The sequence below is a fragment of the Rana temporaria genome, chromosome 12 (genome assembly GCF_905171775.1).
Source record: "Rana temporaria chromosome 12, aRanTem1.1, whole genome shotgun sequence".
NCBI lineage: Eukaryota > Metazoa > Chordata > Amphibia > Anura > Ranidae > Rana > Rana temporaria.
This window is the reverse complement of record NC_053500.1, coordinates 67935225-67958703: the sequence shown is the minus strand read 5'-3', so window position 1 is coordinate 67958703 and position 23479 is coordinate 67935225. Positions and strand designations below refer to the sequence as shown.

Below are 23479 nucleotides of genomic sequence, written 5' to 3'. Positions count from 1 at the left end.
GGGTTTACATATTCTTTAAGTGGTTACATTTTGTGTAGAACACGAAATGTGCTTCGTCCCACCAGTCTGAACAGAAAGGAAAGGTATGTGAGGCACTGGCTGGCAGGATTGTGGATGTTATGTATGTGTCACCCAGGTTTCTCACAAAATATATGACCAGGGTTTGACTGATCAGGTTCCTAATAAGTACAATTTTAGGTCCTGACGATTTGTAGAATTTTGGGTGCGATAAAGCCACCATTTTTAGGTTTACTTCTTACCTGGTAACCAGATCTCCTTATAAGATTCAGTCATCCACAGGCCTTTATACTGTATATCCAAACTGAATATTACTCTGAACTTTTTCACTTACTTTCTCTGCTGTTGGAGCCTGATGCTTGGTGAAAACACTGAGTGCTGACAGAACACTATACAGGTAGAGTTGCTGCCTGTTTGTTTTGGGGTACCCATTAGGGGCACCCTGTTAGTCAGGAACTGACCTGAGTTCAGTTAGTGGCTCGGGCAGAGAGATGTATTATTTGTTTTATGCTATAGGCTTGCTGTGCAAAGAACACCTGCACTGAAACAGTATTTGTTAGCTGCCTTGCTGAATAAAAGTGCAGGATAAATCAGTATGGACTGTTCCTGGGTGTCCATGTTTCTTTCATTAGGGTGAACACATTTCCAAACTACAATTCAGGGACACCCCCCTTCCCAAAAATCAGCTTGTGCTGTAACGAATCACAGCACAGTGATTGGACACAAGAGGCGGGATTTATGATTTCTCCAATCACAAGCAGGGGACGGGGATTGTGCTCCTCCATGCATTCCCAGTAAAGCGGTGATGTGGAAGCCTTTTTTGGGGGCATCAGATTGGCCCGGGAGGTGGCTGTATCAGTTTCATTCACTGTATTATCCTCGAATGAAGGTGCCCGGGACAGACCTGCAAAATACGTGACTGTCCCGGGCAATCTGGGACACGTGGTCACCCTATGTTTCATGCATGTTTTATTCCCATACCAGTTGAGTCTTATATATGTACATCTAATCCAGATTTAAAATAAACTAAGAATTGTTTCATTATTTGCCATTCAGTTTATAATTGAGTGCTTCAGTTTAGATAAGAGTTTGTGGCATTTTGTTTGCCAGGTCTATAGTTGGCAGACCCTTGTGGCAGGAAATAACAGGAACAGTAGTTAACAAAGTTCTGTATTTCATTTCAAACTGGAGATGGTACAGAAGTTAATGCAATCAGCGAACACTACAGCTTTCTGCCAGTTCAAAGAATGTACAATAATTGTTTTAGCCTCTGCTCTCTTTGCTTAAGATTAAAATATCATCCTTACGGTGCATGCTCTGCTTGCATGGTATTTCCTGTTTAATGACTTTGAAAATGGGAAAAAAAACACTTCTAAAGAGATTTGACTTCAGTTAAAGCCAATAATGAAAACCGCAGTACATTCATGCTCACTAGCGGTATATACTTTTAAAGGGAATTATAAATATATACGATTTTTACGAGACAGCACAGTCTAGCTCAACTAAGTTCCAATATATTGTACTTTGTCTGGGAAATTTAACTACACATTTCAAATAATGCAGTAATTACAAAGACCTCCAGACCTTATTATTATGCTCTTCTTTTTACATGCCACTGTCATAGCTTCATGGCCGCAAAGAAAACCATCTTTTTTGACATGGCGGTGTTGATTTAGCCTCCCAAGTGTGGCTCGGGGTTAAATTTCAGTACCATTAGTGGTAACCTTGAGCAACACTTGGGATTGCATCTCAGGATCCTGGTGCAGGGTACTTACCTTTCCCCCAGGATCCTGCGACTTCCATCCCCCCGCTGTGTCTGCGGGCTGTCTCCTCTGTCCGATGCCTCTGTGTTCCGGGCTCCGTTCCCTGCGAGTGTCGCGATGCACGAGGCGGAGCCCGGCGGCAAATTCAAAAAGTTCAAAATTCATAACACATTCATTACACTGTAATCTTACAGATTCCATTACTGTATGAAATCATTTCACCTCCCTTTTGTCCCTAATGCTTTGTCTAGTGTCCTGCATGTACTTTTATATTATGTATACTGTTCTTTCTACCTGAAAATTTAAGATTGTCCATAGCAACCAAAAAGTGTCCCTTTATGTCAAAAGTGGTTTTAGACCAGCTAAAAAACAGCGATAATGAATTGGAACACTTCAAATTTCTTTTTTTATTATTATTATATTATTCTTTTTTTATACTTATTTATTATATTATAATTTATGATTTTGGACAGATTCAAGTGCGTTATTACTAAGAATTACAGGCCTTCAATATAAGTTACAGAAATCGTACACGTGAAAAAAGAATGGCTCCTATTTAAAGTGATTGTAAAGGCATTTTTTGTATTTATTCTTCATAAATAAATGTTATACTTACCTGCTCTGTGCCCCCAAAGCATGCTCCTGAGCCGGGCTATATGCTTCCATAGATGCACACAGCCCGGCTCAGCCACACCCCTGTCCCCTCCTCACAGGATTTGACTGACAGCAGCAGGAGCCTATAGTGAGGGTTGTCATCCTAGGACAGGAAGTATTTTTAAATAGATGGGGGAAAATAGATAACTAGATAACTATTGCAGCCACCACATCTAAGAACTGGCAAACTCTAATCTGCAATGTATTACAATTTTGTTCTTTGGTTTAGACATACATTAACTTAAATCTTAGCCTCCTTAAAACAATTTTTTGTCTCCAAAGTATATAACATTTAGGTCAAGGTGACCAGATTTTTAAAATGAAATCCAGGACATGTTTTTTTTATTATTGGCAAATGGTAAACTATTTTATAAGCATATTTTCCTCAAATGATATATGCAGTGTATGTGGTATGTGTTTATGGAATGGTTATATGATATATACTGTACATTATTTCTCACATTTCGTCCATGAGATAAAAAAAAAAGATACTTTAAAATATACAAGTGCATTAGGATAAAAAACCTTCTGCCTTTACAACTTCTTTAAAGTTTATGTCTGAGGGGTTGATTTAGTAAAGGCAAATACATTGTGCACTTTGCAAAGTGCAGTTGCTCCAGAGCTTAGTAAATTAGGTAAAGCTTCACTTTGCCAAGAATACCCAATCATGTGCAAGGAAAATAATAAAAACTTTATTTTTGCTTGCACATGATTGGATAGTGGACGTTAGCAGAGCTTCTGTTCATTTACAAAGTTTTGGAGCAACTGCAAAGTGCACAGTTTCCTTTAGTAAATCAGCCCCTATATATTTTCCAAAAGCAGGGACCCTGTATAATAAAATGTTTTTTATGTCACACAATAATTTTACTACTTTTTTAACAAATCTATTTTTATTTGTAAAAAACACACCATAATAATAATTTTAAAAAAAGCACAATATAATACAAAATGTTTGGGTTTATTATGTCATGACAATTGCACACGCCAGTGAAATGGTGAAAAACGGCAATACCCAAAATTGTCTATTACAGCTCATCCATTTAAAGCCAACTATAAATGATGGCCCTAGCACTGTTATAAATGTGATAGCATTCAGATTGATGATTTGACTTGTAGTGTTCATTCCATAATTTGATGTACTTTCAGCTAGTGACATGTGCAACGTTGTGGACCATGGATGTGAATTTAAATGTGTTAGCACTCCAGGATCATACCACTGTATTTGCCCAGAGGGCCAAGAACTTCAAGCAGATGGAAAAACTTGTAACAGTGAGTATCCCCAAAAAAATAGCAGCTATAAAAAGGGACGGGTTAAAGTAAAAATGCAAGGATTTTCAGTGCAAAAAATGATTGCTGGACCTAAAAGCATATAACTCTAGATACCTGCACTACTCAGTGAATAGGGGGGGGAGATACCCCATTATATATTCAACAACAACCTTCAGTTGTCCCATTCTGCCCATAATGTCTCATAATTGATTTAACCAATCATGCCTCTGCCTTACACAGGTCATAACTGGAAGTAGCAGGTCAAAGGTTTCCCGAAGAAATTCCGGTCCCAGTAATTGTTATTTATGGGGTCTAACTGTTGTTTTTCATATTAGGTAACAATGTAGGACAAGGGAACCTATATTAACTATGGACATTTGGTCTGGCTTAAAGTCACCTTCATATGCAAAAACTGCTTCACACTTCAAACTCAGCCTTTGGATTTCTATAAAAACGTGCGCACTGTGGTTCAGCCCCTGGAGCCATTTCCCTTAACCACAACCCCCCCCCCCATTTTTTATTCCTACCATCTTTCTACCCCCACTTTTTTTAATTAACTTGAACTTTGCTGCATATTTCGCCAACTTTGCCTAGTCCCCACTACTTTCTGGGCCGTGGCTGGGGTAGACCATTCAATTGTTGGCTTTCTAGCTTCCTTTATCATTAAATTGTACAATATTTTGCTATGTGCCACAACCTGTCAGATTTTCACTACCCATCTATCAACTGGCCCCCTGTGTTGGGGTTACTGTTGATTCTACCTGTTCACAATGTTTATTCCAGTATTCCTCCCTGAGGGGAGCCCATCCTTACTAACAATTGACGGTACTTGCATGTGATGGCTTTTGTGTTGCTTAATAAAATATTTGAATATGAAAAAACATGAGCACGGGAGACCTCCACTTCAACTCTGTGCATGCACCCTGCAACCACATAAGCTGTCTCTTTCATCAAGTTGGCAGGACTCAATAGGAGCCTATGTGGGTGAAAGGTGCATGAGTGCAGGTGAAAAGGTGGTCTCCACTGTTCGTGTTTCTCTGAAAATCTGTCTGTATGCTGCAGCTTCTGCATCAGAACATAATATTTTTTACTCTACGATAAGAAGGCTGTAATGGGAGGGCCCATGGAACCCAGAATCCCTTAGAAAGTATGAGATACCCTTGCTTTAGCTCCTCATGCACCTCTTATGTCTAAATCACCCTATGTCTATTAGGGGCATAGGGTGACTGAGAAAATATATCTTGGACTACTTAAAATGGGACAGTAATATTCATTAACAATATCTCTCAAGAAATATGAACATGTTATTTGGGTATTCCAGGAAGTTCAATGTAACAGGCCGACAGTCTATTGCTTAACGATGCTAATGTCATCACCCCCAGACACCTGTCTGTTGTCTGTTGTAATGTTAATGAATCCAGACTAACTTCTAAGGATCCTTTCATGGGGGCTTGGGCTAAATGACCCTGTATTGTATGAAAAATGTGTATTGAAGTTCAGGAGACAGCCAGGCTGCTAAAAGGAATTAGGTAATAAGCATGTTAATTAGGTCTGGTCACAGGTGTATTTCCAGAGTAATATGATGCACCTCCTCTTTTCTTTTGACTGTGTATAAAACTTGTGTTTTTTTTTAATAAAGATGGTCAGTCCTGCTTGAAACCTCAAGACTGGAGCTTTGTCTCGTTTATTGAGGGAGAATTATTCTTATGGGTCTTGTTCGCCTGACTAGAGTGTCGGTAGCTGCCTTGGTGCTCAGAAAGGGAGTGTCCTAAACGGCTTTAACCCCTCTCATACACGGGGTGTCGTTACAAAGGCCACCCGGGAGTCTATTCATTTTTCTAGTTTATTTTGTACATATAATTTAAGGTTACTAAATTTCTGTGCTTTTCAGTAACTTTCCCCCTTTGACCTCCAACATATTCAACAGAGTACACACATGGGCTTCCACCATAGGGATGAATAGATTGTATTTCTCTTTGTGCCAGGCAAGGCCAAGACTTTCATCCCAGTTTTACTTTGCGCTTGTGAAGGCTATACATGCACTTTTCATTTTTGATAATGGCATATAATTTGAGTTTTATATGTAGATGCTTTTTATGACAACTTAAAGAGATACTCTGATCTTAAGCTTAATGTACATGGGCATCTCAAATGCAGGTCAAATGCAGATTGCTTTGTGGGTAAAATGTTTTGCATTTGAGCATTTTAATTGCTGTTTATCTGCCTTTGGAATGCTTGTGTTGCAATCACAACAGACAGCAAAGTTTGCACAAAACCAGGGGTACCCATGTTGTAGCATGGGAGTTTATTTTGTGGTAATTTTAATACAAATAGTCGTTGTCTTTCCTACTAACTAGGAAGCTGATCTTTAACCATTTAAAAGTTTTTCTTCTGTTTATATTGTTTATATCATAATTTAATTTTGCTATATATCCTTTCTACCCCAGAATGCTCCACTGGTTACATTGATTTGGTGTTTGTAATCGATGGCTCCAAAAGCGTCCGACCTCAGAACTTTGAGCTGGTGAAACAGTTTGTGATAAAGATTGTGGACTCCTTGGACGTGTCACCCCATGGCACACATGTTGGACTGGTTCAGTATTCCAGTCGGGTGCGCACTGAGTTTTCCTTGAACCAGTTCAAATCATCAAAGGATGTTAGTAATGCAGTGAGGAACATTGAGTACATGGAGAAAGGCACCATGACTGGACTGTCATTGAAGCATATGGTGGAACACAGCTTTTCCCAACAGGAAGGAGCCAGACCCAACGTGCCTAAAATTGGTTTGGTGTTTACCGATGGCCGTTCACAGGATGATATCTCAGAATGGGCTAAAAGAGCCAAGGATGCTGGTAAGAAAAAAACTGATCTACAGAGAAAACCTGTAAAATACCTTCTGACAGATCCCTAATAGTGATCAGTTCAGATGGACTAAAAATGAGCCCCAAAGATTCTACACATTGGTACAGTTATGTGAACGTGATTTAGACTACATTATATACACTTTGTTTTATATTATAATGAAACATGGGTTGAGTTATGCTGCGTACACACAATCGGAATTTCCGATGAAAAAAGTCAGATGGACTTTATTCATCAGAAATTCCGATTGTGTGTGGGCCCCATCGGTATTTTTTCCATCAGTGTTTAGAAATAGAACATGTTTTATTTATTTTTTCGATGTAAAAAAACGATAGGAAATTCCTATCGTCTGTGTGCAACTCCGACAGAGAAAAAGCCCACGCATGCTCAGAATCAAGTCGACGCATGCTCGGAAGCATTGAACTTCATTTTTCTCGGCTTGTCGTAGTGTTTTACGTCACCGCGTTTTGGACGGTCGGAATTTGGTCTGACAGTGTGTATGCAAGACAGCTTGAACAGAATTCAGACGAAAAATTCCATTGGATTTTAGGCCATCGGAAATTCCGATCGTGTTTACGGGACATTAGGATAGGTATTTTCTTTTCTATTATGCTGTCAATACCGAGTGTCCGGGCTGTGACATAATGTCGCAGTCAGGATAAAAATCGCTGATCGCCGCCATTACTAGTAAAAAAAATATATTAATAAAAATGCTAAAAATACACCCCCTATTTTGTAGACGCTATACCTTTTGCTCAAACCAATCAATAAATGCTTATTGCGTTTTTTTTTTTACCAAAAATATGTAGAAGAATACGTATTGGCCTAAACTGAGGAAAAACATTTTTTTTATATATTTTTGGGGGATATTTATTATATCAAAAAGTAAAAAATATTGCTTTTTTTTCAAAATTGTTGCTCTATTTTTGTTTATAACACAAAAAATAAAAACCGCAGAGGTGATCAAATGCCACCAAAAGAAAGCTCTATTTGTGGGGGGAAAATGACGTCAATTTTGTTTGGGAGCCACGTCACAAAACCGCGCAATTGTCAGTTAAAACAATGCAGTGGAGAATCGCAAAAAGTACTCTGGTCTTTGGCCAACCAAATGGCCTGGGGCTAAAGTGGTTAAAAACCTTTACAGCTCATCAGTGTGGTCACCTGAAAATAATGACCCTGTAATTCTTCTTCTTCTGGTGTGTGCAGGGAAAAACCTTTATTTACGCATATGCACCCTACATGTGCATTTGTGCTCATATATAGTTGGGCTTTTAACATTTTTTTTCAGGATTCAGTCACTGAAGAGGGGATTTGGGAATAGATGTTCCACAATCTCTTCCTTTTTAGTATCCCAGGGGAGTTTTTTTGGTATCTCAGGCTCTCAGGGCAAGTGGGTGAACCAGTGAGCCGTTATGGATGGGGGGCGGGGTCACACCTCTCCGCCATTAAGGAGTGATTGGATAGCTTTACAGCCACCCAGATCACTTCTACTGAAAGGCCAAAACCGGTAAACATAAACTCATGGCTACTATTGCGTGGAGGCAGTAAATAGGTTAAGTCCCAATTCAAAAGTTGAAACTTTTGATTTAGGTTGTTTCATTTTGTTGTCATTTTTGTTTCGTACAGGGTAAAGCCAGCCAGCCGTTCAGCTGGGACTGACCGAAATTCCAACCATGTATGGGCAGGCTGATTCCACCCAAGCTGATGGGTCGATCAACTTGGGTACAACCAGCCTGTCAGATTTTTTAAGCGATTATTGCCAGTGGCCACTGGGTGAACACGATAGCTCCATGGAGGGGATTCCCACGCCAGCACTAACTGTGTTGATGGGGGAATCAAGCAATTTTCTTTATTGCAACCAAGAAAATTGTGCCATCTATGGCCAGCTTTAGGGTTACATTTTCTGTCTAGTGTCTGTCTGTTTTCCTGTCCCGAAGACACCTGCACATTGTTTTCTTGTCTAGGTGACAATAGGACAGGAACTAATAGAAACATTTCCCCAATGAGGACACATACAGCGATTACAACCAGGGCCACTGATAAGGCAGCACAGCCAGCCCTCCTGTACTGGGCTCGGACCCCATCAGTTCAAAAGGTGGGCCCAGACAGGAGGGCCGGCTATACTGACTTATTGCAGACACCAATCCTCTTCTGCCTTCTCCTGCGGCGTTGCCAGCTTCTCCCTCCGGCTGCACTGCAGGGGGAGTAGTTCTAGCACATTTGCTGTCCGGACCCCCCCCCCCCTGTGTGGCCTTTTCCCCTGCTTCGGCTTCCCTCCTCTCTCTCCAGCATCTGCTGCAGGCACACAGGGGGATGTTTTTCATGATGGAGAGTGTGGGAAGGGGATAGTAATTATATCATTTATTGGCTCCTTCCTTTCCTGAATGAACACAGTGAGTGATCCGTACCAGTCATTCCTGTGTTTGGTACTGATTGTAAACACTGTCTACTATATTCAGTTTGTGAATAAGCATGAACTGAGACTGCAAAGAAAGGGACTGATAAATCTATGTCCTCAGTCACTTCAGGCTGGGGGATGGGGGTGGCCCTGTCATGAAGGCTGTATGGGGCCCCGTTTTAAATATACTAGTTTATAATTCAACTTAGCCAATAAAGGGTATCACTTAAACTCTAAACTTTCAGCATCAGTCGACAGCTAACATGATACAACACTCTACTACTGCTAGTAAATGATAAAAATACTTAATAGCCAGTTAAAGAACTGTATAGGAAGAAGAGTCAGAGAACACATACCGTAGCTCATGGAATGCACGGTCATGCACACAGGGTGGACTATGAATTCCTTGTTTGTTTCTGTAAGACTTGTGCCTGACTCACAAGTATTTGTTAGATTTCACACGGACCAAGGACTGGGCTTTTGTTGACTGTTTTTCCTTTCTGCACGTTCTTCCCATTGTAGGTATTACTATGTATGCTGTAGGTGTTGGGAAAGCAGTTGAAGAGGAACTCAATGAAATTGCATCAGACCCTGTGAACAAACATTCCTTCTACACAGCAGATTTTACCACAATTAATCTCATTGCTGAAGATTTAAAACTCAACATTTGCCCAGGTATGACTTGTCATTGGTGCCTTCTTTCTTTTTTTAGTATTCAGATTCCTCCTAAAGAGTAGGGCTGGATCTAGCCTGTCTGATGTGAAGGTGCAGTAAATAATGTCAAGGGGGCAGAGAATGCAAGGTCAGCAGTATATAGGGGTCAGTAGGGCAGTGTATGGGGGTCAGCAGAACAGAGGATAGAGGTCAGCAGGACAGAGGACTGGGGTGGGGGGCGCAGTGTACAGGGGTCAGCAGGACAGAGGACTGGGGGGGGGGGCAGTGTACAGGGGTCAGCATGACAGAGGACTGGGGGGGGGGGCAGTGTACAGGGGTCAGCATGACAAAGGACTGGGGGGGGGGCAGTGTACAGGGGTCAGCAGGACAGAGGACTGGGGGGGGCAGTGTACAGGGGTCAGCATGACAGAGGACTGGGGGGGCAGTGTACAGGGGTCAGCAGGATGGAGGGTAGGGTCAAAAGGATAGGGGTCAGCAGGACAGAGGATTGGTTAGGAAAAGTAGGTATCAGGAGGGGGAAGAAACATTTCTAAACACAGGCAGGAACTATACTTTAAAGCGGTTGTAACCTTAAAAATAAAAAAATCTTATGTTCCTTTAAAGCATGATAAATACAACAGCACTTTGTAATTTGTCCCATTCTATGTTGTAAATACCTGGTGGTCCTGCCTGTTCCCCCTATGTGTGCTGACCATGGTAATCATGGCTTCTGATCCATGATGTTGTGGTCAGTTTACGTGCCTCTGTCATCCTGCTGTGTTCAGAGTCTCTCCCTCTCTCCCTCCCTTCCTGCCTATAATTTGTGTGTGTGAGAACTGATCTCCTCCCTGCCCCTCCCCTCTCCTCCTGCTGCTATTCCCTGCGGCTGTAAAGTAAGATTTATAAATAACTGGCATCCTCGCTGTTGTATGAAGATATAAAGCAGTGTGTGTCAGTTCTTCTAAAATTATAATCCTAAAAATCTTCTTGCACAGCGGTGCTGTGTAGTCACGTGATCTCCCTCTTCTTGCAAGCTTCAGAGGAGAATCTTGGCCCCTCCCGCTGCTCTCCTTAGATCAGGAAAGGCGAGCGGAGGAAGGTCACGTGACTGCACAGCGGAGCTATGCAAAAAGGTATTTAGGATTTTAATTTTCAAAAAACTGACACACTTTACTTTATATAGTCCTACAACAGAGGGGATGCAAGTTACTTGTAAATGTGGCTTTACAACCACTTTAAGTGTAGTAATCTGTAGCAACCAATCAGAATCCATCATGTACTGGTCAGCAGAGTGAATAATGATCGGTTGCACTTTGAAATCTGCACAATTTTTGATGAATAGGGCCTGTAGAATGTGTAATTTTGTTATTCCTTTATATATGCAGTTTATTATTGTATATTTTATCCCATATCTTACTTGGCTTTAACATATATTTTGCAGAAGAGATTAAAGGAGAGACAGAGATAAAGAACCCATGTGAATGCGAGCACCTTGTCAATTTCCAGACAAATACCTTAACAACACTCGGAAATCTGGCAGAGAAACATATCCTTTTTATGTATTAATACTTTGTCATTCTCCACCATGGAGCAAGGTTGTTCTGCGGCTCTAGTTCTGAGGATTGGTGAATGCAGTATAGATACAATTTGTTTTAGAAAGGAACAACCAGTGCCTAATTTTGATTCTTCCATAAGTTCCATATTGTGCAGATCATATAGATGCCATACATATGAATAGATATGTAGCAGACTGCACCAACAGAATACTGCAACACAGCGGTGGTGCGTCCATAGTGGGCGCAGGAGCACCGCCCCCTCTCTCCCCTGCGCCGTCACTCAAGTCTACAATACATAGATTCATGCATTGCATGAATCTATGTATTGTCGCCAGCGCAGCTGCCGCCCACTATTTAGATGACCGGCCCCCTGCTGAGTGCCGGCCATCTGAATAACAGCAGTTGGTTGGTTTTTGGAAGTGTCTATCAGAGCCAGCGCCTCTGATAGGATTCCTGATTACAGCCTGTTGGCTCTAATCGGCTTCCAAATAGTTAACCATGGGACGCACATGCCGTGCGTTCCCTGGTTAACACTAACACACGTCTCAGCCAATCAGGTTCACTGGGTCTGGTTACCGGTAACCTGATTGGCTGAAGCGACATCGAGGGCGGGACTCGGGAGAAGACGTTGAGGGAGCGTGGAGGGAAGATGGCTGACCCGAGAAAGGTAAGTGCCGGGTGACTGGGGGGGGGCAATCTGGCGGTTTTTGAGGAGGCAAATTGGCGGCAATTGATGGGCACAGTGGTGACAATTGATGGGCACAGTGGCGACAGTTGATGGCATGGCACAGTGGCTGCGTTTGACGGCATGGCACAGTGGCTGCGTTTCATGGCATGGCACAGTGGCGACAATTGATAGGCACAGTGGCGACAATTGATGGGCACAGTTGCGGCAATTGATGGGCACAGTAGCTGCGTTTCATGGGCACAGTGTGGCTGCAATTTATGTTTTTTTTTTATTTTATCCTTTGTTTGCGTCCCCCCAAAAATTTTGAGAACCAGCCGCCACTGCTGCAACAGCTATCTTGGACCATTCAAACATATACTGAAAGAAAGACACACACCACACCCCCCCCCCCCTCTCATATACCTCAGTACATTCATTTTGGCTGCAGTCAGGGGTAGACTGAGATACTGTGAGAAAGAGAGGCGGGCCCACTGTGTGGCACAGCGTGGCACATATTGGGTGTGACTACCAAATGCTGCATATTGGCAATGGTTTAGAGGGGCATGGTTACACAGAGACTGGTCCTTCTTACAGTACACACTACAAAGGGTAAGGTTGTAGACAGGACCTGTAACGGTAGTACCCAGTAATGTGACGGCACTCACATAGATGCCAATTGGTGGCATAAGTTCTTTGAATTTGAACTTTGGAAAGTTACAGAAGTACTTTTAGTGAGTGGTAGTAACACTTGTGATGATCTTTGCAGTAACCATGACAGTAATACTTGCAGTAGCTAATACTCTGCTTCTACACAGCATAGTCCAGGCATTAATGGTACATCATGCATCATAAGGCATACACAAAATCACTGAGTTGTAAGAGCGGGTTATACTACACTGGCACTGGCATGCAGCAGTGATTCACACAGCCTCAGAGTAAGGCATTAGTTCAGGCAAAGTCTACTTTACCAGGACAACATCTGCTAAAGGGGTGGCTGACTGGCAACACAGATAGTGGATCTTTTAGGCTGGCAATTAGTCTGCAGCAGCGGCTCTGGTGATCGGAAACAAGAATATAGTGGTGTCCCTATCCTGTCCCTTCTCCAGCAGGAAACTTTCCTTATACTCGCTCTCAAAGTGGGAGCTGTCCCTAGCCTTTCCCCTTTCACAAATTCACACAAACCCAGCAGGGTACTGCTATTTATTAACACTGCCCACACTTAAGATGACTGCCAAAGGTGACAACCAATCAAACAACTGCTTCCCCTGAGACACCTACAGAGTCTGCATAAGAACAATGTTCCTCTAAGCCTCCGCTCTTTCTACACAGTGGCACTGCAACACAGCGCCACTTAAGGGGTGGAGGACAAACTGCAATGCCTACAAGGAGGTAACAGTGCGGCGCGACTGAGACCAGGCGTGAGACAAGAAAGCTGCAGCATAGTTCCCTCCCTCCTTCCTATGCTGGGGTATCATATATGTGCTACTGGCTACTAGGGCAGATTTATTATTTTTCTCCCCTAGGCCAGCAACCTTGTGCCCCTTTATCAATGTTCACACAGCATAAAGAACAAAATGTAATGGCACTTGAATTATTATAAACAATTTAACACAATCACAAGCAGAACCATGTCCACAGAAACAACATAATCCTCGTACTAACACAAATATGTGTAAAAGTGTTCTTCGTGCTACTAAAAGTGAATAGTGAAATGCAACAAAGTAACAGATAAAAAGTGACAAGGTGATCTAGTGCGCTAATAAATTATCACTTAAACACTAAATGATCCAAATCACCAAAACTATAGTGAACTTCAAAAATGTGTTGTATAAAAAAGTCCAAGAAAATAAATAAATATATATAACTCTTCAAGAAAAGGTCTAAATCGATGTTCAAAGATATATAAAAAAAATACAAAACTAGAATATAGTGGTATAAGTCCATATAATCCTCCACAGAGCGCCTGCGATATCTCCATTGGATATTAAGGAATTTATATCGCAGACGCTCTGTGGAGGATTATATGGACTTATACCACTGTACAGGGCTAGATAGGCTAGATAGATTAGGCTTAAAATGTGTCTGAGAGTAGGTTTAAAGTTAGTTAGGTTTTGACTTTACACTACTTCCACTTTAAGACCCCTTTCACACTAAAGCGGTTTTCAGGCTTGTATGCGCTAGAAATAGCCTCTAAATAACACCTAAAAAACACCTCCTATTCAATATTGTTCTGTTATATTCTATTAATATTTTAATACACCATTTATTTGGTTCCGAATTTTTTTTCTTGTTTTCCTCCTCCAAAACCTAGGTGTGTCTTATGGTCAGGTATGTCTTATGGAGCAAAAAATACGGTAGTTGTTAATTTTTATTAACAGTTTGGACTGCATTTAAATGCTAAATTCAAGAGTAGAAGAGTAGTAAGCACAATAAGTGATTGTTTACATACTACACAGAGCTAAAGCCCCGAGAGCTTTGGGGTCTGTAGTCCCGGGGGCCAGATTCAGATAGGAGATACGGCGGCATATCTCTAAGGCCGGCCGGTCGTATCTATGCGACTGATTCATAGAATCAGTTACGCATAGATATGCCTAAGATCCGACAGGTGTAAGTGACTTACACCGTCGGATCTTAGGCTGCAATTCCAGGCCGGCCGCTAGGTGGCGCTTCCGTATCTTTTACGCGTCGGATATGCAAATGAGCATTTACGCCGATTCAGAAACGAACGACCGTCCGGCGCTTTTTTTTTACGTCGTTTGCGTTCGGCTTTTTCCCGGTGGAAAGTTACCCCTGCTATAGCAGGGGTAAGTGCGGCGTATCCTATGTTAAGTATGGCCGTCGTTCCCGCGCCAAGTTTTGAATTTTTTACGTTGTTTGCGTAAGTCGTTCGCGAATACGGCCGGACGTAATTTACGTTAATGTCGAAACCAATGACGTCCTTGCGACGTCATTTGGAGCAATGCACGCTAGGAAAATTTGCGGACGGCGCATGCGCTGTTGGATACTACACTCCCCCTAGCCGTGGAATTTGAATTTGAATTTGAATTCCGCCGGGGGATTTACGATACGCCGCCGCAAGTTTTGAGTTAAGTGCTTTCTGAATTAAGCACTCGCCTCAAAAACTTGCGGCGGCGGATCGTAAATCAGATCTAAAGATCCGCTAACCTATCTGAATCCGGCCCTCAGCCTACAGAATCAGGATACCCTTTTTTTGTTTGGGTCGCTGTAAACTTCTGGACATTGTTGGCTATACTGGTAGCTCTGTTACTTTCGGCAAGTCCCAGCACCATTATGTAGGCACACATTCGGGGGTTTACAATGAGTGGCAGCACATTTAAAGCATATCTCAGGGCACAACAAAATCCCAATTCCTCCTACATTGCCCACTCCTATCCATTTATAATTAATATATCTGACTGTACATCACATTAACCCTCTGCAGCACCTCTTTAAATAGTAAAGTCCAGTGATCCACCACCACAGTGCAGGCCCATTAGCTGCTTTTCTTGCCTCCTCTTGCATAATGACTGTATGAAGCCACTGCTTAGACTCTCCTTACAACCAATGACAATTGACCACATTTCCAGACAGTGATGTGGGCACTAAAAGAAGGTGTCACAGTAAGGGGTAAAGCTTGCAGACCAGTAGCAATAGCAGTAGAGAGGCTCCCAACGACCATCTGGATAAGTACAAAAGCAGGTTAACCTGATGGATGACATAGGCTTGCCTGAGGTAAGCACTAACCAGTATTCCCCAGGGCTCCTTATGGTGGAGATGGATTTTGCTGTAGCAGGTCGCAGTTATTAGGATAACCTCACCAGGAGATCATTAAGGCAGGATCCAGTAGCAGATATAGCAGGTAGGGATCAAACAGAAGCATGGTTAGTAAACAAGCCAAAGGTTAGTAACAAGTGGTTGCAGGTTGGGAACAAGCGGAAATGTAGTCGAGGAACAAGCAAAAGGTCAGTAATGAGTGGTTGCAGGTTGGGAACAAGCAGAAATTTAGTCAAGGAACAAGCAAAGGGTCGGTAATGAGTGGTTGCAGGTTGGGAACAAGCAGACGCATAGTCGAGGAACAAGCCAAAGGTCTGAATGAGAGGAAGGGAATATATGGACAGCAGTAGGAGTGACAAGAACGACTGACAAGAGTAAGAAAAGACAGTGCCAGACACAGCAGAGGTTGCAGGTTCAGATCTTGGTCCTGACAGAAGCAGCCTCCAATGCTCTAGTCCTGTAGAAAGTAAGTTTAGGACCCAGCCTGTCATGTGACAGCACTTTTGGTAAGTAATTGGATCAATTTGTTTCATTTTTTGAAAATCAAATCAAGTGAGTAGCTAGAGGAGGTTGGGTGGGGAAAGTGTAGTGGGGGCTCATCCGGGATTTCAGCTTTAAATGACACAATCATGTCTTTTCATTATATGTATGTGTCTATTTCCAACATGTATTCCTTAACGTTTCTTACTAGCCCAGCTCACTGCAAGACTGGACATTTTGGAACACGAGCTGAAAGAGAAAAAATGAAGCACCCCAACTAAAAATATAAAAAGCTAAAAAGAGGTTTATGTGGCATTTTTATGTCATGTGGTACTATTTTGTTATCCTTTTCAGGAGGCATACACCTACAAGCCGTGCAGAGCTGTAAAACTATTATATAAATAAATGTGAATAGATTGTTGTTATTATTATTAAAATTATTTTACTGTAACTTACTAAGAATTCATAAATATGTTAATGGACTAGACTTTAGTAGGTTAAAACATAATTTGTATTTAATTATTTTTTTCTTTAAAAAAATAAATGAAACAAAAAGACACAATGATATTATTATGACAGTTCATTTTAAAAAGAGGGTCTGGATTTAAATTCATTCATGCCAAGAAGATGTTATGAATTTTGGCTTGGCGGCTTCTTTAAGGGCTCAAAATACATTTCTCGTGCCATGATTTGTAAAGAATTTGCAGAGCTTCCTAGATTATTTTCAAATCCAGTCAAAACACAGAACTCTGTAATAAATACGTTGTGTGAATACCAACACATCTTGGTCTGCTTTTTTGTTTTGGTTGTACTCTTTTCCTGGGGAAAATGCTCTGCCTGCACTTTCCAGACTGTAAGGGCTCTAAACTCCTTGGTATGGAATCACATTTTTGTAAATATTTTATTCTATCTTTTTATGTGACAACACTGAAGAAATGACACTTTGCTAAAATGTAAAGTAGTGAGTGTAGAGCTTGTATAACACTGTTAATTTGCTGTCCCGTCAAAATAACTCAACACACAACCATTAATGTCTAAACCGCTGGCAACAAAAGTAAGTACACCCCTAAGTGAAAATGTCCAAATTGGGCCCAAAGATATATTATATTATATATTTTTTTTATTTTCCAGCACTGCCTTAACTCTCTTGGGCATGGAGTTCATCAGAGCTTCACAGGTTGTCACTGGAGTCCTCTTTTACTTATCCATGAATACATCACAGAGCTGGTGGATGTTAGAGACCTTGCACTCCTCCACCTTCCATTTGAGGATGCCCCACAGATGCTCAATAGGGTTTAGGTCTTGGCCAGTCTATCACCTTCTTTAGCAAGGCAGTCGTTGTCTTGAAGGTGTGTTTGGGGTCATTATCATGTTGGAATACTGCCCTGCGGGCCAGACTCCGAAGGGAGGGGATCATGCTCTACTTCAGTATGTCACAGTACATATTGGCATTCATGGTTCCCTCAACGAACTGTAGCTCCCCAGTGCCAGCAGCACTCATGCAGCCCCAGACCATGACACTCCCAACATAATGCTTGACTGTAGGCAAGACACACTTGTCTTTGTACTTCTCACCTGGTTGCCGCCACACACGCTTGTCACCATCTGAACCAAATAAGTTTATCTTGGTCTCATCAGACCACAGGACATGGTTCCAGTAATCCATGTCCTTAGTCTGCTTGTCTTCAGCAAACTGTTTGCAGGCTTTCTTGTGCATCATCTTTAAAAGAGGCTTCCTTCTGGGACGATAGCCATGCAGACCAATTTGATGCAGTGTGCAGTGTATGGTCTGAACACTGACAGGCTGACCCCCTCCTTCAACCTCTGCAGCAATGCTGGCAGCACTCATACATCTATTTCCCAAAGACAACCTCTAGAAATGACGCTGAGCATGTGCACTCAACTTCTTTGATCCACCATGGTGAGGCCTGTTCGGAGTGGAACCTGTCCTGTTAAACCGCTGTATGGTCTTGGCCATCCTGCTGCAGCTCAGTGTCAGGGTCTTGGCAATCTTCTTATAGCCTAGACCATCTTTATGTAGAGCAACAATTTTTTTTTTTAGATCCTCAGAGAGTTATTTTCCATGAGGTGCTATGTTGAACTTCCGGTAACCAGTCTGAGAGAGTGAGAGCGATAACACCAAATTTAACACATCTGCTCCCCAGTCACACCTTAGGCCTTGTAACACTAACGAGTCACATGACACCTGTGAGGGAAAGCGACTAATTGGGCCCAATTTGGACATTTTCACTTTTGTTACCAGCGGTTTAGACATTAATGGCTGTGTGCTGAGTTATTTTACACTGTTATACAAGCTGTAGACTCATTACATTACATTGTAGCAAAGTGTTATTACTTCAGTGTTGTCACATGAAAAGATATAATATATTTACAAAAAAGTGACGGGTGTACTCACTTTTGTGAGATACTGTATGTTAGTGAACTGTGAGAAGAGCTGAGAGATGTCTCTTGTGACTTTAGCTTCACTAGGGTAAGTGAATTTTCTACTCTCAATCAACCCCAAAGTGTTCAGTTCAAAAGCAGACATGTCTACAAATTGATTTCAAACAAAGCAAACTTTGTGCTGTACTGTACTGCAAACTGATATTATACTACTGACATTTCAGTGCTCAGAAATCATTAGATGTGTTTACTAGTGATGGACGAACATCCGCCGGGACGGCACGGGAACGCTAACTGCAAACTTTCGCAAATGTGGCGGCGGGCCCCATTGACTTTAGAGGCGAAAAAATATGTTTATTATACTTTTCAGAACATATACATAAAATATTCAGTTATCAGGTCTCTATAGTATAGGGTTAGACATGTTGATGCACACTTTCTAATAATTAACGTTCAATGGAAACACAACATGGGTCTATCGAGATTGTCTATGCTGGGTGGAGAACCGAGATAATGTAAAGTAGTAGAAGTAGTAAAGTAGCAGAATTATAGTAGATCATTAAAAAGGAAAGAAGAAAAAAAAGTAAGGAAAAGAGAGAGAAAGGAGAATAAGGAGAAAAAAGATGGGTGGGGGAGGGGGGAAGGAAGAACCGAGAACCGAGTGGGCCAATCACGTCCTAAATGTGCAAAGGGCATGCAGAGAGTATCAGGGCTGAATTTGAGGAGTCAGCAATGCCTTTAATGAGTCAGAAGAAGAGTAATTAACCCATAAAAGCCATAAAGTCTTGAATTTATCGTATGTGTCACAAATCTAGAGCCAACATCTCTTCCATTCGCATGATATCATTAACTAAAGAGACCCATAGGGATAATGGAGGGGTAGAGGTAGATTTCCAGAACAAGGGGATGAGTTGACGTGTAGCTGATAGAAAGAAACGTAGTAAGGTACTTTTTTGTGATGTTATGGAGCCAGGTAACATGGATAGTAAGGCTATTTCAGGTGAGGGTGCCAGGGTCTGATTATATAGCTTATTATATATAGTAAAGACCTGAGACCAGAGGGGCTGAATGGCCAGACACGTCCACCAAATATGGAGGTAGCTACCATCCATTGAGCCGCATCTCCAACATATCGGGGGTATAGAAGGAAATATTCTATGTAAAGAGAGAGGATCTTTATACCATCGAGAGAGGAGCTTAAAGTTTTTCTCCTGAGAGTAACAGGAGATAGAGGACTTGTGTGTGAAGTAATACGATTTCTGCCATTCCGTTGCATGTAGTTCCTTTCCCAGATCCATGGACCACTTTCTCGTGTAGGGGGAGGTTGATCATGTAGCAGTGTGTGTAGTAGACTGTACATAGTGGATAGTAAATGTCTTGGAGTTTCTGAGAGAGAGCACAGTTTCTCGAAACCCGTTAGGGGTCTGTGAGTCTGGGATGAGGAAAACAGGTCAGAACAAAAGGAGGATAAGAGTAGAGTCGTGAGCCAATTACGACTGTCCTTAGGTAGCACAGGGGAGCCGGAAATGGGATGTATAAATGAGCTCGCTATGGGCCATGTAGGGCGGGAATATGGACCCGACGTGTAAGAACCCAGTCACAGAGGTAGCCCGGGGTGGTCGAAGAGGGATGTACGCGGCGACGGGTCAGTGGACAGTAAGGAAAGTAGTCCCTTCTTGTACCAAAGTTGCAGGGCAGCCATTGTCAATGGGGAAACATGTGATAGTAAGTGTAGATTATGTTCATAACCCCAAAGTAAAGCCCTTAGATCAAAAATCGATAAGTCCTGTTCTATCATGGTGGATGCTTTAAGGAAGGGACGAGGAAACCACTCTAACATCCTGGACAACAACGTAGCTTTATGGTATAAATCAAAGTCGGGTAAACCTACCCCTCCTCGAGTCTTGGGGTATGTGAGTAGAGTGTGACGGATGCAAGATCTGTTATTGTGCCAAATAAAACGTATGCATATCGAGCGTAAAGAAGAAAAAAAATGTTTGGGTACAGAAATGGGTATTGTCTGGAATAAACAGAGTAATTTAGGAAGTGTGTCCATTTTCAATGTATTGATACGACCAAACCACGGTATTATTGAAGTGTCCCAGGTTTCCAATTCTTTCTTAATTTGGGTCAAAAGAGGAAGATAATTGAGGGTATAAAGTTGTGATAGATTTGAGGGGATTGTTACACCTAAATAGGAGATGCCCTTAGTGTTCCACCGGAAGGAGAAATTTGCCTGCAATCTAGTGAGGGTTGTATGTGGAAGGGATATGTTCAGGGCTTCAGTCTTGGACATATTCAATTTAAAATTACTAACATTTCCAAACCTATGAAATTCATGTAATAATGAGGGGAGAGATATATGAGGTTGTTGAATGTAGACCAGCAGGTCGTCCGCATATAGGGAAATTTTGTGTTCACCGGAGGGCATCTGGATCCCAGATATGGACATATTTTGTCTGATGACCTGAGCCAAGTGCTCAATCACTAGGACGAAAAGTAGAGGTGACAAGGGGCAGCCTTGACGTGTACCGTTTGTTATTTGGAAGGGTGCGGAAGAACAACCATTGACCAGGACAGAAGCAGAAGGGCGAGAATATAAGCCCATAATTTTGGATAAGAAAGCAGGGCCTAAGCCCAATTGCTCTAGAGAAAGACGCAAAAACTGCCAATTGACCCGGTCAAAGGCCTTTTCCGCATCGAAGGATAACAAACAGGCCTTCAAGTCACAACGTCGAATGTAGGAAATTAGGTGAATGGTTTTAGTTGTGTTGTCCCTGGCCTCACGACCAGGGACAAAGCCCACTTGGTCTTTATGGATAATTGAGGGTAATAGGGGGGATAGGCGGTTGGCTAGAACTTTGGCGTATAGCTTGATGTCTATATTAAGAAGTGAAATGGGTCGGTAGTTACTGCACTGTGACAGATCTTTGTTTGGCTTGGGTATTAGCGAAATGTTAGCAGATAGGAGATTACTGGAGGGCAGAAGATTCTCGTTAATAGAGTTAGATGCAGTGGACATCAAAGGGGCCAGAGAATGGTTCAATGATTTGTAGAACCTAGGAGAAAACCCAACTGGGCCTGGGCATTTGCCAGATTTTAAGCCTTTAATAGCGGCAAGGAATTCTTCGATGATCAGGGGATATCTAAAGTCGCAGATTGTTCGGTAGTCAACTGAGGTAGGGCCGTTTCCGAGATATAAGCCTTCATATCGTGTAGACTAGAGTCATTCGATTTGGTCAGTGGAGATTGTGAGGGTAGGTTAAAGAGTTCGGAATAGTAATCTAAAATGCCCTTGGAGAAAAACTTTTGGACAAACTTTTTGTTTGTCTTTAGTACATATACATTGTATTGGACGACGTATGGGGCGGGGGTGAAGGACTTTCGCTAAATGTTGGCAACATTTATTGGCAAGGAGATAATGTCTGTTACGTCCTCTGTCTCTAGCTATCAGAGAATTAGCGTCAAGGAGACGCAGAAGCTCCCTACGAGTTGGAAAGGTCAACATATGTAGCCGGATTCATGTTGTGTTTGTGAGCTGTCTCCAGTGTATGTATAACAGATAGTAATTTGGAAATATCTGCTTTCCTGGCTTTCTTAAGCTGGGAGCCATGCTGTATGAGGCAACCTCGAACCACGCACTTAAGGGCCTCCTATTTAGTGAGAGGATCAGTGTCATCTGAACGGTGGTCATGAATAAAATTCTGTATCGTCAGTTCAACGTCTGTGATGCATATGGGGTCAGTCAGGAGGTTGTCGTTCATACGCCATGATAACGTTCTATTCAGGGCCAGTGGGTGGGCTAAGCTGAGGTGAATAGGGGCATGATCTGACCAAAGTATGTTGCCCATAGAGGTCTTAAGCGGATTGTCAAGTAAAGATTGGGAAACTAAAAAGTAGTCAATGCGGCTATAAGAGTTATGGGCCACAGAATAGCAACTGTAATCTCTCTCAGAAGGATGTTGTACTCTCCAGACATCTACTAATTGTGCGGAGTGCAGAAGTGATTTTATTCGTGTAAGCATAGTGTGAGATAGGGAGGACTTACCCGAGGAAGTGTCCATGGATGGAGAGAGGGCCACATTGAGATCGCCACCTAGGATGAAACAAGGACCGCCAAAAGAGAGCAATTTTTCCAGTACCCCCGATAGAAATGACCCCTGGTCCAGGTTCGGTACATATATATTAGCCACTGTAAAAATGGAAGAGTTAGATTTTAATTTAAGAAACAGGTATCGACCCAAAGGATAGTTACATAGTTACATAGTTAGTCAGGTTGAAAAAAGACACAAGTCCATCCAGTTCAACCACAAAAAATAAAAAAAACAAAATAAAAAACACAGTAAAATCCTATACACCCAACTCCATACCCACAGTTGATCCAGAGGAAGGCAAAAAACCCCAGCAGAGCATGATCCAATTTGCTACAGCAGGGGAAAAAATTCCTTCCTGATCCCCCAAGAGGCAATCGGATTTACCCTGGATCAACTTTACCTACAAATCTTAGTACTCAGTTATATTCTGTACATTTAGGAAAGAATCCAGGCCTTTCTTAAAGCAATCTACTGAGCTGGCCAGAACCACCTCTGGAGGGAGTCTGTTCCACATTTTCACAGCTCTTACTGTCTTCTCTGCACTTTCTCCAGTTCTCCGATGTCCTTTTTGAGAACTGGTGCCCAAAACTGAACTGCATATTCCAGATGAGGTCTTACTAATGATTTGTACAGGGGCAAAATTATATCTCTGTCTCTGGAGTCCATACCTCTCTTAATACAAGAAAGGACTTTGCTCGCTTTGGAAATCGCAGCTTGGCATTGCATGCCATTATTGAGCTTATGATCAACTAAAACCCCCAGATCCTTCTCCACTACAGATCCCCCCAGTTGTACTCCCCCTAGTATGTATGATGCATGCATACTCTTAGCCCCCAAGTGCATAACTTTACATTTATCTACATTAAACCTCATCTGCCACTTAGTCG

The 23479-nt window shown here is 42.1% G+C and overlaps 1 protein-coding gene across 3 annotated transcripts in view; it reads left to right on the top strand.

Moving 5' to 3' along the window:
* The window catches only part of MATN4 (matrilin 4), a 103028-nt gene extending 86153 nt beyond the window's left edge, over window positions 1-16875 (top strand). For all 3 annotated transcript variants that reach the window (XM_040331616.1, XM_040331617.1, XM_040331614.1), the window contains 5 exons: window positions 3582-3704; window positions 6152-6556; window positions 9487-9639; window positions 11060-11164; window positions 16304-16875. In XM_040331616.1, coding sequence (XP_040187550.1) covers window positions 3582-3704; window positions 6152-6556; window positions 9487-9639; window positions 11060-11164; window positions 16304-16362 — 845 coding nt within the window. In that variant the 3' untranslated portion in view covers window positions 16363-16875. The remainder of the gene's footprint in view (window positions 1-3581; window positions 3705-6151; window positions 6557-9486; window positions 9640-11059; window positions 11165-16303) is intronic.
* The last annotated feature ends 6604 nt before the right edge of the window (window positions 16876-23479 follow it).